Source organism: Nanorana parkeri, unplaced genomic scaffold (genome assembly GCF_000935625.1).
Source record: "Nanorana parkeri isolate BGI_ZX_2015 unplaced genomic scaffold, ASM93562v1 scaffold1339, whole genome shotgun sequence".
NCBI classification, from domain to species: domain Eukaryota; kingdom Metazoa; phylum Chordata; class Amphibia; order Anura; family Dicroglossidae; genus Nanorana; species Nanorana parkeri.
The window spans coordinates 117,244-136,270 of record NW_017307607.1 but is presented as its reverse complement, the minus strand read 5'-3'; the positions used below and the strand labels follow the sequence as shown (position 1 = coordinate 136,270).

Here is a 19,027-nt window from a genome sequence, read left to right as displayed (position 1 = left end):
CAGGAGGTGCTTGCACTTAGCTATAAGGAAACTTCTGTAATTATGTAGCCTTGACAGCTCTGGAGAGTCTCTTTGGAGCTGTCAGGGCTGCATGATTACAAAACTTTCCCTACAGCTAACTGGGGTCCCACTGTCACTATCGGTGCTGCCAGTGTCAGAGGTTGAGCAAGGAGTTACGGCCACTACCGCACAGACAGTGCCAGAGGGACTCGGGAGTTGATTCTTGTCTATGGTAGTGACTTCAAGCTCCCTTCAAAGCTGATACTAACTGTCTGGCAAAGGGAGCCACAAAGACATAGCTCTAAGGAAACATCTGTAATCATGCAGCCCTGAGAATTCTGAAGAGGCTCTCATTGGAGCTGTCAGGGCTGTATGATCACGAAACTTCACTTCACTGTAAGTATCAGCTGGAAGTTTTGCAGAGAGAGAAGACATAGCGGTGGGTGGCAATGGCATAAAAGTATCAATATAATTTGAATATTTTAAACTTTTTGTTACTGGAAATTATTTGTAATTATATATATATAAATATATATAAAAATTATTTTATAAGCACAAAAAACAACTGTGCATTACTACTCCTTTTTTCTCACAATACAATTCAATCAGTTGCCCAAATCAATAAAAACAATGCACTGTCTGTGTGGCTTATATCGTAACAGTCCTTAGTTAGAAGTCATTTTAACAGCTAATCTATTTTGCCTTGACTGATGATCTACAAATATCTAATGAGAATATGAAAAAAAATACAAAATTAGAAATTCACATAAGATTTAGTAAATTAGTCAATAACTACTAAAAGTATTTGCTTCTTGTGATGTAGTAATCATTGGCCATGCAAGACGTGGGATCATGTTTGAAATGCATGCTGACTAGAGTATAAAAACTGTGTGCCAAGATCTTAGCATGGGATGTCGGTTCTCTGTTCCTTTCACCCATCTGTGTTTTAGACTATACAGACACTTTGAGCACATAACATTTTAGTGATACATCTTTGTAGGTCTCCAGGCACAAATTATCTGACATAGGAACCTTCCCTGTTAGAAATATATTCTAACTGGTAGGAACTCGGACAAACATTTTTCTAAGAAGAGTAGAGATTAGAACCAATAGGAAATTAGGAAAAAAAACAAATTTAGAACGGGTTTTAAATGGCTTTTTTTTTTTTTTAGGGGTGGGGGTCCTGACTGGCTATTTCCACCTACTTTCAGTCTAGTATTTTAAAATAAAGTTTCTGTTACACAGTTATGCTCCTATTTATCCCATTGCTGGTGTCCCCAATCCCCTTCTCTTCATTGATGGAAGGTGGGTGGGCACTTCTAGCAGCACATGTTCCCCATTCTGATTATGTGACCTTGGTTCTGCCCTAATTACAGTGCATACGTAAGGATAGGGATGTCCAGATACCAGTGCCGATACTTGGCATTTTCACAAGAACTACCAGGGTTGCAGTGGTTGCAGCTGGGAACTAGCTTTGGCACTCCACCACTGTCCTGAAATCATTAGTCTGTATTGTTTTAGAAAAACTGTCACATGACAATAAACAAAAATGTATCAGTACTTTGTATCTGTAAGTACTTGAGCAAGTATCAGTACTTGTACTTGGAAAAATGGTATAGGTGCATCACTTATATATATTTTTAAAAAAGAAATAATGCATTAAAATACGGATGTACAAATCCCAGGAGCTCTGTGTGCTCCTTAAAAATGACAGCTGCCTCCTAACTTTTGAATTTTTCTCTAGTCTTGGAGCTGGAAAAGTATCTATACATGTACTTGTACTGCGTACGGTACTTGGTATCTGAACATCCCTACGTAAGGATGTTGAAAACAGAGTTGCAGCAAGACTTGTCGGAGACTGGTATGCAGGGATGCTTTGGCAGACTGGTTGCCACAACCAGAACTAGTGGGACGGAGGATCACAGGGCTTTAGGTTGAGGTATTATTTGGTGATAGGCAGCTCAGGTAACCAGTATTGTTGTGTAGGGGTGGGGACAGAGTCATCAGCAGTGTGTAAGCTCCAGGTCATGACATGAGCTTAAAGTGCATGTAACCTTAACAATGATCCTCTCCTATTTCCCCCCTTGTTGGTCTATTAAAACTAATGAAATAATTAAATCTATGAAAAGAGTTTGGTACATTTGTTTTATAAGGGCACACAATACCTGTTGATGTTACCAAAATCCAAGGATCTTATCATTTCCTTTAGCGAGCTGACAAAATAGTGACTCAGCTGCACTGAAATATCAATCATTTTTACCGGCCCTGCCCAGTTCTACTCTATGAACTACAGACCACTTTCTCCTTATGGTATGAAGAGGAGGAAATGGGGAGGTGTTCTGCAGTCCAAATCAGGAGCAATCAGCCCAGGGTCACAACACTGCTCCTCCATAGATACAGTACAGTGAGTTAGTGTTGTCACCCTAAGACAGGAAATTTGTTACTTGCAGGATCAATAGGTGAAAATAAAGAAAACTAAGAAAGGTGCAATATATTACATTTCTGTTCTTGGGTTTAGACGTTTAACAAGGCTTCTCACCATTGCTTCCGGGAGCACGTACTAATATTAGGCATGTATATGATGCTGCAGTGGCTAGTGTTAAAGTGTACCTGTTTAGGTGCCCTGGTTTTGAATCAAAAAGTAACATTTGCAGGAGCAAAGCAGGATATCATTTTTTTCTTTTGCTGGTTCAGACCTAGTTTATGATTACATCATGTGTATGAGACATAGAGACACACATCAGATTTGTGATTTTTTTTTTTTTATTATTTAGCATAGGGCCATTTATAAACAGATTTGTTGCACACATAAAGCTAAGTGAAGAAGATGAACCATCCCATTTACTCTGTTATAGCAACAAAACTGTGCTCAAATATTTTCCTGTCTCCTTTGTGCAAAGCTCATAGTCTTCTCTATGAAATGCATGCATGCATTCATCCATCTTCCGGATTTAAATTCCCACATTTAAGGATAATATTGCCTCGTTTTGGATGCAAACCTCTGACTTCTGTTCCTGTTGTGTAGCACATTCTTCAAATGTGTATTTCAACAGTATTCTGTGCCAAGGATGAGGAATCAACAAGCTTTCATCATCAATCTATTTTAGTTAATGTTAATAGCCCTGCATAGCTAATCAAACAACAGGAGACTCCATTAGACTACTTAAACAGCCCAGCTGGCTAAACTACAGGAGGTGCTACAGCCCTGATCTGTAAGATTCAGGAGAACTGTGTATCTAGCAGATGACAATCACGCTTGTGTGGGTTTTTTTCTATATATTATTGCAGCAACCCAAGATCCAAGTTATCAGGTTGTCTGTAATTAATATGTTAAGAAAAACTTGTGCATGTCACCTCTTGAATGTCTCCTCAGTCCCTTTCCATTTTCTATCCACACCCTTGAAGTGCATGTAGATGCAATTTTCTTTTTGGCTTTTATTTTAGTAAAATTGTTAGGTTTTACCATAAAGTAAAAAAAAAGAAAAACAATTTAGACAGGTTTAATAGTGCATCAAAGTGGTATACCTGTCATATTATAAAGGTAAGCTCTAGTTTTGTTGCTGTAACACATACAATATAAGCAAAGGGCAACAATCTTGCCAAACCGCTCAGATGAAAAATATGTGTAGATTTCTTACTCCTGCCTTTTATTCTTTGAAGAATAAAAACAGAAAGAATCATTATGATTATATATGCAATAAATCTAAAAAATATTTTATGTATATATAGTGGTGCGCTTGCAGTATTGTCACTTGCACTTTTTTTTGCATGATATAATAGTTGAGACCCAGATCTGTCCCTCCCTCTCGTAGCAAACAATTTGAAACACTGCTTAGTAATTACTACTTAGCTATAATTATAGTATAATTATTGGTGGACATTACAGTTAGGTGGGATGTTCTGTTGGCAAATGGTTTTATAGGCAGAGTTTTGAATGTGTGTATAGTCAGATATTTTAGTTGTATGGCATTTTAATATAAACTGATTTTATTAAATGGGGTGAAACTGTAGTACTGAAACCTTTTTTCGCAAAGTGGTGTTATATTTGGCTCCTGAGTTAGCATGCTTTAGCTGGTGCAGTACACATAGGCTGTGTTGGTTACCTCAGGCCCCATTCAAACCATTGTGCTGCAGTGACCTGCGTGTTGATGGGATGTGGGGCCATTCTTTCTCAATGGCACCCCAATGCACGGCAATGCGCTGCCGTGTGTTGTAGTGTGCTCCGTTACAAAAAAAGCAGATGCACCTTTTTGTGGTGCATTAGGCAGCCCATTAAAATGGAGAGTCTGCCTAAACAGAACCCACGTTGGCATACGTGCATTAACAAATCGCAACGGTGTGAATGGGGTCTCAAGAACATTTCCAAAACATAGTGTAGTGTCAGTGATAGCATATCACCTATATTTCATTAATATTTTTTTTTGTTTATATTGTAGGTTATATGCCCGGTGTACAGAGAAACCACCAGTTGCCACAATATGGACCCCAGCAAACTGGGCCTTCTATGTCTCCACATCCATCTCCTGGAGGTCAGATACATCCTGGTATGGGCAGCTTTGCACAAGGAAACTCCAGCAGCACTTATGGCTCTCAGATGAACCAATATGGAACGCAAGGCAAGATATAAACCTACAGACATAGCCCATGTTATATTTGAACATACATTAAGTTGTACACCTATATTATAGTATTCAAATCTGACAGATATAATTCTATGCCACAAATTGATAGTCTTCTCTTTGAAATGTATACTACTTAAAGTACACGTAAACCATAATAATGACCTTCTATTTGCTCCCTTTTGGTCTGTTAAGTATAGTAATAAAATGTTTTCTTATATTGGTTAGATACCCGTTGGTCCCTTCATAAATTCAGTGCTGTCCTTTGTCCTGTTCACTCTGCAATATGATGTCATGCATACATAAGCTCTTCCTAGTTCACATCTGTGGAATGCAGAACACCTCCCTCCATGTTAAGGCGATATGGAAAGGGGGAGGTGTTATTTAATCCTAACATACTATTCTAGAGTGATGGGAACTGTGTTGCTGGCAGGATCACCAGGTGCAAATAATGGGAAAAATGTCCGGGGGAAAAAAGTAAACTAATGCATCCGCCACATCTAAAGACTGGTAAGCTGCAATATATTACATTTTTGTTTTTGGGTTTAGGTACACTCTAAAGGAGTAGTAAGAGCAAGTAAGGGGACTAGCCATGTTATAAGTAGAATCTTCACAATTACAAATAAATAAATTCAATCTAAATTTGCAAATATTGTAATACCAGTCAAGTACATCACAGATTTTGCATACATTTATACAGTCAGTCACATGCAATAAGAAGTGCTGTCATAAGCAGCCTCTCCTAACCCTACAGATTCTGTAACACTACGTACAGTAAAAACTATGCCACCCATGATTAGCTGCGTTTAGTGCTAATGCTGCCGAAATAATTTTTCAGATTGAACTCTTTGAAAATGCTTGCTCACATGCTTATTAAGGTTTACTACAAGATAAACTTGTGCAGTATCACAGTAGTTACAAGGGGGTCAAATGGGCAGCCTCATCTCCTGGTTATCCTTTATAGTTGGCTTCTGGTTTCCAGATTAACAAGCGCCAGCCTGTAGCGGCATCCACAAGTGTATGGGTACCCAGGCTTGGCATTGTGACATGTCCAATTGATATGGACCAACCCAACAGCTGCTGGATTCATTGTCTTTAATGTTTGGGGCCATCTGTTATCTGGCAGAGTCCATGTTAGGAATTGCTAATACATTACCAAGGTATAGGAAATGACTGACCTCCTTCTTTCTGGATTTCCCTCTGTTCTTTTTTTTCTTTTACCTTAATTTAAAGGGTTTACTCTCTTGGGGTTTGATGCTTATGTTTTTAAGTACATATCCAGAGTCAATGTCCTAGCCACATCCTCAGGTAGAAAATACGATTTTATTAGCATTTTTTTTCAATTAATCAAACTTTTTTTATAGTTTTGGAAATAGGGAAGGGTTAAAACTAAAGGTGCACCGAAATAACATTTTCAAAACCGGAACGAAACTGAAAAAAATAGTCAGGACGAAACTTAATTTTTTTCTCTCTAACCTTTTCCAATTTATTTTAAATATTTTATTTTATTTATTTTTATTAAATATTTTTATTTTTTTACCTTACTGTTGGGGGCTTCATGGAAATATTAGGGGTCTAAAAAGATCCCTGATATTTCCCTTTTGAAATAGAAAAAGAGATTGAGGACACAGAGCCCTCAATCTCTTTTTTTACAGACCCTGTTATACATGAACAGTAATCCTCTTTGTTCCTGTTCATTCATAACTTGTAGAAACATAACTTGTTTAACTTCTAGTTAAACAGACTATGCCCTCAATTATTGACAAACACTCAGCGATCACTGATCGTTGAGAGCTTGTACCCGTTCTCCATCCTGACTCGCTGTCACAGGAGGCTGAGCGAGCGGTGCGAGAAGGAGAGATCGATCTCCTCTAACAGCTGACTCCGACAGCTGTCTCCGCCCCCACACCGTCGCTTTCCTAATCTGTCACAGGTGACTGAGTGGTGTGGGAGGAGAGATTTTGGCTGCTCACAGCGTTCTCCTCCACCGCACTCCTGTGACAATTTCTCTCCTGCCCGCTGGAAGGGACACAGAGCAGCACCCAGCGAGGAGGAGAGAAACCAGGGATGCACCGCTATTTCGGCTGAAAGATGGCACTTTCGGCATTTTGACAAAAGTGCCATTTCAGCCGATAAGTTTCAGTGGCTGAAATTTCAGTTCCCTAGTTAAACTTTTGGTCCATTTAAAAAAGAAAAAAATCATACCCCCGTTCCCCATCCAGGCCACCTTTGTCTGTATTAAACAGCCCAAAATATCCTTCAGTAACCATGAATATAAATACTCTCCTAAGATCATCCAACTGCAACGTAGTTCGAACTATACAGCATATTCAAGTGTTTTTTTTACAGATGTAATCTTTTCTTACATGTTTGTATCTCCCATTTTATCAATCCAACTTTTTATCTGCAGCAGCTGTATTCCAATTAGTGCTACTATTTAGCTTACAGTTAACCAACATTGCCAAGTGCTTCTATAGTTGCTTTTCCCAGGTGGATACTAGCTAATGTTTTAATGGCAAATTTGCTATTCTTAACTTTGTCATCATCAAATTCCATCTGCTATTTATCTGTGTTTGTAGCAGTTGCGTTGATTGACCATTCCTAAAACTGTGTTTCAGGGATTTAATAAAGTGTATGTCAAGCCTTTTCCAGTTTTGGATCGAGTGTGGAAGAATTAGAACTCTTATTTATTTATTAGCTCCTGCCTGCATAATTCTTGAATCACACTGGTATTAAGAACAGTAATATGTACTTTGCAAAATAGGATGTATTGCTTCAAAAAATATTCAGACAGGGACTTTGCTAGGATTGTGCCAGACCTGAGCCACCCTTGGGCTCCCAGAAGAGAGAAACCTGTGGCTTGTGCAGTGCAGCAAGCCCTAGCAAAAGTTGCATGTGTTCATATTAGAATAAGCCCTGGGCATGGGTAAAAGGCTTAGAACCTAAACCTACTCGCTGTATGCACTGTACACATATACCGCAAACCTTGTATGCACAAAATAGGCCTTAATTACTGTGCCACAAGCGAGAGTCTCGCAGGCAAACCTAACCCTCATAACAAAGGAAAAAACATATTTTTAAATGTATATTTTCAATTTTGCTTATTTGCACATAGAATATAGAAACAGAGCTTACACTTTGTCTGAGCCTACCTTAAAGGTGAACTTTGTTAATGTTAAAACGATAGAGAACTACTAAGCAACCAGCAACCGTTGAGACAATGAACACTTTGGTTAAGACTATGTTATGTACCACGTTAGATAAACAGTGGTCAGGATATGGGATCTGCACTGTGCCCAGTGGTCATTATAGTGTTCCCTTATATTAGTGGTGAATTAAGTGCTCCTATATTGGTAGTCATTGGTGATGTACCCCTTGATGGTGGTCAGTGGTGAAGTGTCCCTTGACATTTATGTTAGTGGGCGCTAATTAGATCATTCATGCTGGTGGTTACTTGCTTCACATTCCTTGGTGCTGGCTCTGCTAAATTTAATTGGCACCCCAAATATGCAGGTACTGTTGAGCAGCAGATCACACAACCTGGCAGTGTCTGCAGACCCAGGGCATGCCTAGGAATGCCTATAATCTCCTGCATCCAGCTTTAACCTTATTGCCTCATGAAATTGATCTTGTTTGTGAAATATGATATGTATTATGTCAATCCATGCAAATTTTATGCTATCATTCTCTATAATGAGAGGTAGTCAATAACATCTTATTAGTGGAGAATATGTACACCCCCTGCCTTTTACAGTGCTATGCCTGGTGCCTGACTGACCTATTGGCATGCTGAGTTATTGTCCCACGTGCCTAAGCACTGAGCAAATGTAAAGTTTTTATGAAATCTTTTGGCAGTAATGGAGGGTTATGTACAGACATTAGTCTGATAGAAAGGTTACCCGCTTATTTTGTTCCCATTGCTTTGCTTTAAATATGTAGGTAATCAGATACACTTATTAGCAAGGCATGTCCGCAACAGTAGGCATAAATAAACTAAGCAAGGTGTTGGCAGTCTATTACTTTGCAAATTCTTTCTGGATAGGTCCGCTTACTAGGTACCCTATCTTTTAGGATACCTTGTATGTCCTGTTATGTCTATCTTTGTCATGTTACATAGATTGGTCTGTCCTTTGAATATACTGGATTACAGTATCTTAATGCCCTGGATATTATTATTATTTTTTTTTTTGCTCCTATATAGCTTTGGACTTGGTATATGGCTATGGTATAAATTCTTCTAACAGTTAGAGTTAATCTGGCATACCGCCTCCCCTGGAAACCCTGGGCGCAATGACTATGATTATTTGGACAGAATGCATAGTAATTCTTGCCAGCTCTTTTGACACAAGCCTATAATAAGCAATGCTGCTCATGAAAAGATCAAGGTGCATTCTCTTCTTAAAATAATAAAATAAATAAAAAGATCAGTGACAGCTTTGATTTGAAATCTGGCATGCTGCCTTAGAGGCCTTGTTAAGTTCAGTAGTAAGTTTTGAACAAAAATGTATGTAGGTTAACTTGTGCCCTCCAGCTTTTTTTTTTTCCCCTCAAAAAGCTTTGTGCATTTTATTCTTCCCAAATTTTAACCTCTTCACTAAAGTGTTTGAGCTCCGGGATTGAATGATTGATGTCTCGAAATACTAGCGGAGGGTTCATGCTGCCGGCTAGAGACGCTGCTTTAACAGTATTAAATTAAAAGAAAATACCTACTATCAGCCGCTGGGGTTTCTGGGGCTGCCCTAAAACATGCTTTTGTAAAAGTTTATTTTATATTAATTTGTGAAAGATTCATACAAATATTTCCAAATCGTGCAGTTTCTTCTTTTTTCATGGGGTGCTGTATAGTGAATTAAATTATTTTGACATGCCTTCTTTAGTATCTAGAGCAGCTATATACATCTTTAAGGAACCTTGGGTGAAAGGTAGAAAAAAAAGACAAATTCTCAGACTTCTACTGTGATGTCGGATAGTCTGTGCACCTGTGAAGCCAGCTTCGGTGTACAAAAAGTACAGTACTAGGACAATGTCGCAGCTGATAGCCCTTTAAGGAGTCATACAATTTATTAAGCTATCTGGACATAGAAATATTTTCAGGTATGATGCCTGCACAGTCCATTGTGCTGGAAAGAGCCTAGCTTACTTGAAAGAAAAAGACTGTATTATGGAAAAATTAAAGCGGTCCAGGTTGATAAGTAGTGTGGACCCTCCTAATCTTATTGGCTACAGAGAGTGATGGAGCCAGTAGAGAGTTGAGTAAAGCAGAAAAGGACAGACTATACAATCACTATGAAGAGACTTGGTGAATGATTTCCTCTAATACAGCTCCAGGTTTTTTAAAGTGCCTGCACTCATTCAGCAAGTAATCTCTTGTGGTCATTCAAGGCACAAGTTTACTTTAAAGTATATGTATTATTATTGTTATTATACAGGATTTATTTAGCGACAACGGTTTGCACAGCGCTTTACAATATAAGGAAGACATTACAATTACAATACAATTCAAGACAAGATGTTAAGGAGGGCCCTGCCCCTGAGGGCTTACAATCTAAAAGGGAGGGGCCATTGATACATGAGGGGGTAGCTGTGTGGGGATGAATATGTATGTATATGAATATCTATGTATGTATGTATTCAGTACATATCTGCAATACATGTACCTTTTCCCATGTTTTAGCTCTTTAAGAAGCTGCAAGTACAGAAAAAAATACCTGTTGATCCTGCCAAAAATCCAGTGAGCTACTTACTTCCTGTTCAAGCTCACAATTGCTCCTCTGCTTAATCACAATCTTAAGCAGTATTATCAGTGCATCAAAGTGCTATGTTGTCTACCATATTGGAGCTTAGGAGCACACTGGATTTTTATTACAATTACCAGAGTTTACTGTATTTGCAGCTTTATTTAAAGGGATAAAATATGAGAAAAATGTGTCTGTATTGCAGGGATTTACTTTACAGTCAATTGTTTTTACCCAGGATGCATGATTTGCATAACTACATATCTTTGAAAGCTTTCTAGAATGTCCAAACAAAGCATGAGCGATCACCTTAATGTGATGGATGACTATGTTTATCAGTTTTAAAATGTTGCCTATGTCATTAGATTGCTTGGACAGAAAACGTCAAATCTGTCATTAGCAGCCGCAATGTGGAATCAATAGCTGTGTGCAGAATATTAACTAGGGGAAAACAAAAACAATACAATACTCATTGTACCACCGACAAAGGTTTCTGTTCACATACATTATGTATTTACATTGATACTATACTATTCAGTTTCATGTTAAAGAGTTTATACTGAACTGCGCATTTATTAACATAAAATGTTGTTATGACTTAAAGCCCAAATAAACATTTAGTGTTCATTCACACGCGGTCTGGCTAGTGCGCTGCGGCAGCGTTGTATCGCACAATGCTGAAGCTGTCACTGTTTACATTATTTCCTTTTTTAACTTTATTGGTAGTGTACAATCTGTACGCTGCATTCAAGTCCCCACACAGTAGCGTGCTGTGCTGCCGTGCAGTGACCTGCAGTGGCATCCAGTTCATTGCAGAAAAAAATAAAGCATGTCTGCATTGTTTCACTTGCACAGTCCATCACATCCGCATTGTGGTGTGAATGAGACACATGGAAAATAATTGTTTGCTACATGTTCTTGCAGTGACCTGCATTGATTTGGTGCAGTGAAACAACGGTCACCACAGTATGTGTGAACAGGACCTTAGTTTAATTTTGCTAAACACATTCCAGGTGCATCTAAGCAAAGTATTAAAGTTTGTTTTCTTTAAATATGAATCACAGCCTGAGTAGAAAAGCCTGCCTCCTGCCCGTGTGCTGTAGAGAAGGACCCTTGCTCTTTTGTTGAGAAGCAGTGATTTAATTGCAGAGGTCCGTCACGCCCCCAGCTAAGTCAGAGCCACAGCTCTCCAATCAGCAAGAAGCATCAGCTTTGCTGATTGCAAAGTTATGGGTCAAACTCAGTAGGGGGTGTATTGGACCTCTGCAGAGAGATTGCTGCTTTCCCACAGAGAGCAAGGGTCCCACGCTGCAGCATGCTGGCAGGGTCCAGGCTTTTCTACTCAGGCTCTGACTGCTTCAGAAAAAAAACATCATAGAAGACATTAAAAACCTCTTTCGATGCATCTGTATTGCATTTAGCTTATTTAAACTGAAAGTTCAATTGGACTTTATTCAAACCAGACCTGGGATATGCATTTGTGCCTGTAGTGGTGTAAAATATGCAGAACTGAGTGCGTTGTGCAGAGCTAATGTATTTGTCGACATGGAAGTACCTGCATGTTCAATTATTTTAACACTGGTTTGTTTCTATTACAGGTAATTACTCAAGGCCACCATCATATTCTGGAGTACCGAATACAAATTACAGTGGACCAGGCCCTGGAATGAATATAAACACCAACAACCAGATGCATGGGCAGGGGCCCAGTGGCTCTATGAACATGGGCAGAATGCCTGGCAGCACGGTGCAAAGCAGGCCATATCCTGGAAACATGGTGAATATGACCCCCAGTTCCCCTGGCATGACACAGCAGGGTGCTCCAGGGATGGGACCACCCATACCTTCTGTAAACCGCAAAGCACAGGAGGCAGCAGCTGCCGTGATGCAAGCAGCCGCTAACTCTGCTCAAAGCAGGTATGTTTGATTTAATGAACCCTAGTTCTACACATGGAAACACATGCATGTGCATGGGAAGTTAGCATTATGAGGTCTATGTCACACCAGAATCTTTGCAGCATAGAATACCAGCGAGTTCTGATTATTTTCTCCTGTACTAGATAGAGATAAAGATAGTGTGACCTCTATGGTACTATAATAACTATCAAAGCAATATTTAAAATCTATAAACTTATACGATTATATAACTAGACAAAAGATTGATACCTATTACAATTTCATAGTCACAAAGCACCTTCTCCTAGATCTCTATCATTTAAACATAGTATATACATCAGTTTAATTCCATAAGTTCAAAAGATCTTGATATTTCTCAATTGATGGGGCTGTACTGGATTCCCATTTCGGGAACAGTGTGGTCCCCTTTGGGAGAAATTCGAGGATAGTAAAAGTTTTCTCATAATGTGAAAAAGAAACCAACCAAATTAAAGGAACCAATTATCCTGGACCAGAAGAGGGAGCCACAGGGGACAACAGGGGCACCACATCCAAATCTTAGCTTAGCTGGTTATAAATACCCATGAAGCACAGTAGCTCTTATGGAACATCTACCTGGGCAGAGGGAGAGCATGATCATTAAATTGGCTTAGTTTGTTAACAGAGGGATCTACAGTATATGGATATATATTGTGGTTATTGGGAGGATTACTCACTGACTATATCTAGTAGGATTATACACTGACCATTTGAGTTTGCACATGTGTATCTATGACTAGCTACACTAAAGAGGTTATCCTGTGTGCAGTCAGCTTTACAGTAGGAAATTCCATGCTATATACTGCCAGAGATATATCCTTATACAGGTGAAACTCAAAAAATTAGAATATCGTGCAAAAGTTCATTTATTTCACTAATGCAACTTAGCCGTCTACCAGGAGATTTTGGAGCACTTCATGCTTTCTTCCGCAGACGAGCTCTATGGGGATGCTGACTTCATTTTCCAGCAGGACTTGGCACCTGCCCACACTGCCAAAATTTTTTGAGATTGGGGAACTGGGTTTTCATGAGCTTTAAGCCATAATCATCACAATTATGACAAATTACGGCTTGAACTATCTTACTTTGCATGTAATGAGTCTATCTCATATATTAGTTTCACCTTTTAGGTGGCATTTGTGAAATAAATGAACTTTTGCACGATATTCTAATTTTTCGAGTTTCACCTGTATATTTACAGTTTTTTTGTGTGAAACTCCTCATATGGAAGGAAGATATATTTGAATATTTGATTGTCTGTCCTTGCTATGGAAGTGGGATCACATTAGGATTAGGTGTGGTATCCCTTGTGTCTCCTGTGGCTCCCTCTTCCAGTCCTAGATGGATGGGTTCTTCCAGCACCTAAGTCCTGTAGTGCCTCAGTCAAATAGAGGTTTCTCAATCTGTATTTGCATCTAGTTCACCTTTTAGGGATGATGGTACTCCCCAAGATGGGTTTAAACACCCCCATATTTATTGTTCGGTAATATTTTCTTTTACAATTTGTCGCTGGCTATAGAAAAGCCGCAGTTGCAGTCTACACAACTTGCTGATATGCCATGGTCATCAGCATCTGCAGTGGATGACATGAGCAGCTACCCCCGAAGCAGGAAATCCTGTAGCTAGCTCCAAAGGTTGCAATAAAACTGAGTTACTTGCCCTGTGTTTTTATTTCATGTTCCACATAAAGGTTTTTAGCACTCAAAGGCAACTTTGAAGGTACAACAGGTACAAAATGGTTGACCAAGTAAAGTGTAAGAGTGTGTCAGTGTGTGCGCATGAATCTTCAAACTCACTGTGGGTAGTATGTGTGTCGGTTGGATCCTTTAGTTGAAGAAATAAATCAGGGGTGCAGTTTTAATAGTCTGCCTTTCAAAAACTACACTATGGGTCCATTGTATGTGTTATGCTCTTTGTTTTTCATAAAAAGAAAAGTATTGAATTTTTCTTTTAGCACATGTTTTGAGATGCTATTGGAGATTTAACATTAAAGTAATTTTTTATGTGACTTTCACATTTACTTTTCCATCTGTTTTCTATTGTAGTAAATGTAGAGATTTGTAGATTAGACAGTAGAGGCAGGGTGCGTTAGTCATTGCTATCACGTTACCGCCCTACTTACAATTTCATGAGAGAAGATAGCCACAAAAGAAGTGCATGAGTTGTCCAACTTATACATCAATGAGAAGCATAGCCATCATATGTAATGAGTAACTATAGAAACAAAGTTTTCAAAAAATTAATACTGATTGGTATATTGTTTTTTTCAATCTGATCTTTTTTATGTTTCTCAAAAGGAAATAAGGACTACACAGTCCCCCTACTAGCAGACCTGGTGCATATGCCCCCTGTTCTGTCCCCTAGAGCAGAGCAATTGAAATTCTGTTCATATATTCGCGGTTAACTTTTGTTAAGATAAATTTAATTCCATATAAATTATTATAATTTGCTTGACGTGCATTGTAAATGATGCACATCAATAAGATAATAGATTTCTGGGTAATGTGACATTTGTAGCCAGTCATCACCCACCATGTTATTATATTGTTATGTTTTTTTGTTGTGAACAACCACCTATATTTTGTTTGCTCAGTTTGTTTGGCCTTCTCAACATCCTTTCTAAAACAATGTTAACACAGCGGCCAAAATAACCTTATTCTGCATGCAAGCAGCACAGCAAAGCCAAAATAAGCTGGCTGAAGATGTGCATTCTGTGGCAGGAAGGTTCATGTCATATTCTATAAATTCCCAGTGGAGGCTTTGAATCACAAGATGTGTAAATGGCATTTATTTTACTAGGCTTTCAAATGGCTTATTGCCTTTAACTTTAAAAAAATAAAAATAAATAAAATGACAACATTATGATTACATTTCTCGTAATTTTGCATTTCATTTGGTCAAACAAATTAGGCAGCTACACTTATTTTCCTTTATTCGAGAACATGAATGTATAGAAATTTAGTTAATCAGGTATCCAGCAAATAGTACTTGTTGTTGAACTTGCCTGGAAAATATATGTCCGATCCGCCAGCGCTGACTGGAGGAACGGACGGGGGAGGGGGCGGGTACAGCTGGCTCTGCCTTTAGATAGGCAGAGCCAGCTGTCAGTCACGCAGCTGGGCGGATCCCGGCACAATTGTCGGGATCTGCTTCAGCTGCGGCGTCTCAGTATACCGCGAGCAGCTGCTCGCGGTATACTGCGGCGTCTCAGTATGTCGCGAGCTACAGCTCGCGGTATACTGAGCCTAGGGTGACTGGAGGACGGTAGTTTGTGTCGTCCTGTTACCCTAAGGAGAACTATGGGGAAAATACTTAACCCCATAGTTTTCCTTTAACATTCATTAGATGTGGTATCTGCATTAGTTATTTTTCAGGTGAAGAACATTTTTAGCACTAGAGAAAATACCTGTTGATCTTATCAAAAATGCAGTGGCCTTGTCGCCTCCTGTATGCTGGAAAGAAAGGAAAACAATCCTATATGTAAACTACTAGTCCTATCAATTCACCATATAATTGAGTTAAAAAAGAGACATGTTTTGAAGTTCAGCCCTGGGTGACAACCATGTCTCTCTACATGGATATAGTGGAGGAGTGAGCGTATTTACCAGGGGACAGGAAGTGTGTTGTTCACAGGATTTACCTGGCAAAAATTAAAGGGTAAAGACCAGAAAAAAAAATGAATGCAGCCACTTCATCTAAGGACTGGTATTCTGCAATATATTACCTTTTTGTTTTTGGTTATAGATGTGCTTTAATATACACCGATCAGCAGTAACTTTATGACCACTGAGAGGTGAAGTTAATGACATTGATTTTCTCATTACAATGGCACCTGTTGGCAACAAAAAATGGGCAAGTCTAAGGATTTGAGTGACTTTGACAAGGGCCCAATTGGGATGGCTAGCTGATTGGGTCAGAGCAACTCCAAAACTGCAGCTCTTATGGGATGTTCCTGGTCTACAGGACTTACCAAAAGTGGTCCAAGGAAGTAAAACTAGTGAACCAGCAACAGTGTCATGGGCGTCCAAAGCTCATTGGTGTACGTGGGGATCGAAGGCTGGGCTGTGTAGTCCGATTCAATAAAAGAGCTACTGTAGCTCAAATTGCTGAAAAAGTTAATGCTGGTTATGATAGAAAAGTGTCTGAACACACAGTGCATTGCAGTTTAAGTATGAGGCTGCATAGCCACAAACTGGTCAGGGTGGCCATGCTGATCCGTGTTCACCGCCAAAAGCACCTACAATAGGCGCATGATCATGAGAATTGAACATCAGAGCAATGGAAAGGTGGCCTGGTCTGATGAATCAGGTTTTCTTTTACATCATGTGGATGGACAGGTGTATGTGTCGCTTACCTGGGGAAGAGATGGCACCAGGATGCACTATTGGAAGAAGGCAAGCCAGCTAAGGCAGTGTGATGCTTTGGGCAATGTTCTGGTGAGAAACATTAAGTCCCACCATTATGTGGATGTTATTTTGACAAGTTACACCTATCTAAACATTGTTTGTGACCAAGTACAACCCTTCATGGAAACATTTCCTGATGGCAGTGGCCTCTTTTAGCAGGATAATGCACCCTGCCACATTGCAAAAATGTGTCAGGGTGCTGGAAAAACAAGTCCGATTCATTGAGGCCCCACCTCACAACTTATAGGACTTATAGGACCTGCAACTGACAGCTTGGTGCCAGATGCCAGCATACCTTCAAAGGTCTAGCGGAGTCTATGCCTCAACGGGTCAGGGTTGGTTTTGGCAGGTCATAATGTTATAGCTGTTCGGTGTATGTGATTTATAAAAATGAACTTGCTCAGAGTGACAGTGCCAAAGTTGCTTTACTACGGGTGCTTTTTTGGGCTGCATGTAAATGTAGAAAAAAACATAAAAAGCATATGTAATAAAAACATTAAAAAAATTAATTTATATACAGAATGCTATCATTAACCCCATGTATTAACCCCATATTGGTCATTTAAACTGGAAAGCAAGGCAAATGACCAGCTACAGTTTGTTTACCTGATCTGTAGACAATAATTTGTAGTATTCAATAACTGGAAATTTCATGGTGTTAGATTACAGAAATTCTCCTAAATCCTTTGAGATTGTGTCAATGCCGATAGGTGTTCTCTTTTACCATTAAATATATAAAAGAAAACCAAATAGTATGATAGTTCTCAAATAATATACAATTATGTAAAGTCGTATAAGTAGCCATTATCTTTGAGTGGCTCAGTAGGCAAGTTGTACATTCAATGTCTAGGTTTTTTTTTTCCTTCGGATACGTTGACTATATTTTGTTATATTCTTTGTTTCTACTATATTTGCTTTAGAATAGTAATGTGATTTTTTTTGCAGCCTCAGCTACCAAAGTATGTGTTCAATTGTACAAATAAAACACGATAGATAAATGGTGGCCATCAGCAAAAACTAGAGGAATCATTAATTTTTGCACTTGGCTATACCCTTCCTTTGCAAATGCTTTACAACCAAGGCTGGGAAATAGTTAGTCATAAACACTTATTAATGTCATTGCAAATAATATTCATTATATCTTTACCACGGAGAATACATCTATTATTGTTGTCTATTGTGGCACATAAACAGGACACAATAAATTATGCTGTTGCTTATAAACTATGTTTTAAGTTCTCAGTTTGAGAGCAAAATGTTCTCCTTGGACTCTCTTCTCTCATAGATTATTATTGAGTTTCTTCCTGAGGGCATTGCAGCAGTCAATGTAGATTGGGTTTCCACTGCAATTCGTACTTTAATATTTCGTTCCCCTTTGTTGAAAGTATAAAAACAGTGAGAGTGTGGTGAAACTGTAGAAGGCTGTTTACAGTTACCTTATTTTATGTAATACAAACATGGACGGAGCAGTTTTTGTATCAGAATTTTCCAGTTAGAATAAGCAAAAAGATTCCCTTCCCATTTGGCTACATATATACAGTAGAGAGAGAGAGAGAGGATGGGTAGTAATGATACATTTCTGTAAAAAACTGAATAAAAAGTATACCCCTTCAAACTACAAGTAATAATGTGTTTGGGTACTGACTCCTGTTCCACAATCTGAAAGCTGTAGGTTGCTACTTTAAGGCATCCATCACATCATTCTGTAGCTGCAATGTGTGCCAAAACTTGTATTTTAACACACATTACTAGAACGCCAACGCAACATCACAGTAGGCTGCAACAAATGCATTGTGGTGCACTGTGTTAAAGAGGAAAAAAAAGGGTCAAGTCTGTTTTTAAGGCCATTTCAATATGAATGGGTTCCCTTGATATGCTACATAATGCAACAGCTTCAGAAAGTTTGAAGGGGGCCTAAAGCAAATTGGTGACTACATTTTACTCAGTGCATAAACAGCCACCTGAATGCTCCCACATATCCTTTTCAAATTCTTCTAGAGGATCCTGGACTGGACCGCCAAGTACCGATGTCCTCTAAAATGGAGCCCATTTCCTGGTCTGCAGCTCATGCTAGCTTTCTCTTGTCTCCTGATCCTTACTATTAGTTAGAATGGTCTCCCATTACAGCGAAGGTCTAATAGGTGTAAGAAGGGTGGGCAGAGCCGGTGGCCATAGGAGAAGGTTGTTTACACATCCAAGCTTTACAGGTCCAGAGAAGTTTTACAAGAAATGGACTACATATGTCATATTGATAACTTTATTGCAGTTGCAGGTTTGCTTTAAAGTGGATCTCAATAGAGAGATTATATATTAAAAATTATATATATATAAA

At 38.9% G+C, this 19,027-nt stretch overlaps 1 protein-coding gene across 6 annotated transcripts in view; it reads left to right on the top strand.

Annotated features, from left to right (window-relative positions):
* The window catches only part of ARID1B (AT-rich interaction domain 1B), a 351,874-nt gene that overhangs the window by 262,021 nt on the left and 70,826 nt on the right, over positions 1-19,027 (top strand). For all 6 annotated transcript variants that reach the window (XM_018569472.1, XM_018569469.1, XM_018569473.1 and 3 more), the window contains 2 exons: positions 4,437-4,616; positions 11,953-12,271. In XM_018569472.1, the coding sequence (XP_018424974.1) occupies positions 4,437-4,616; positions 11,953-12,271 (499 nt within the window). The remainder of the gene's footprint in view (positions 1-4,436; positions 4,617-11,952; positions 12,272-19,027) is intronic.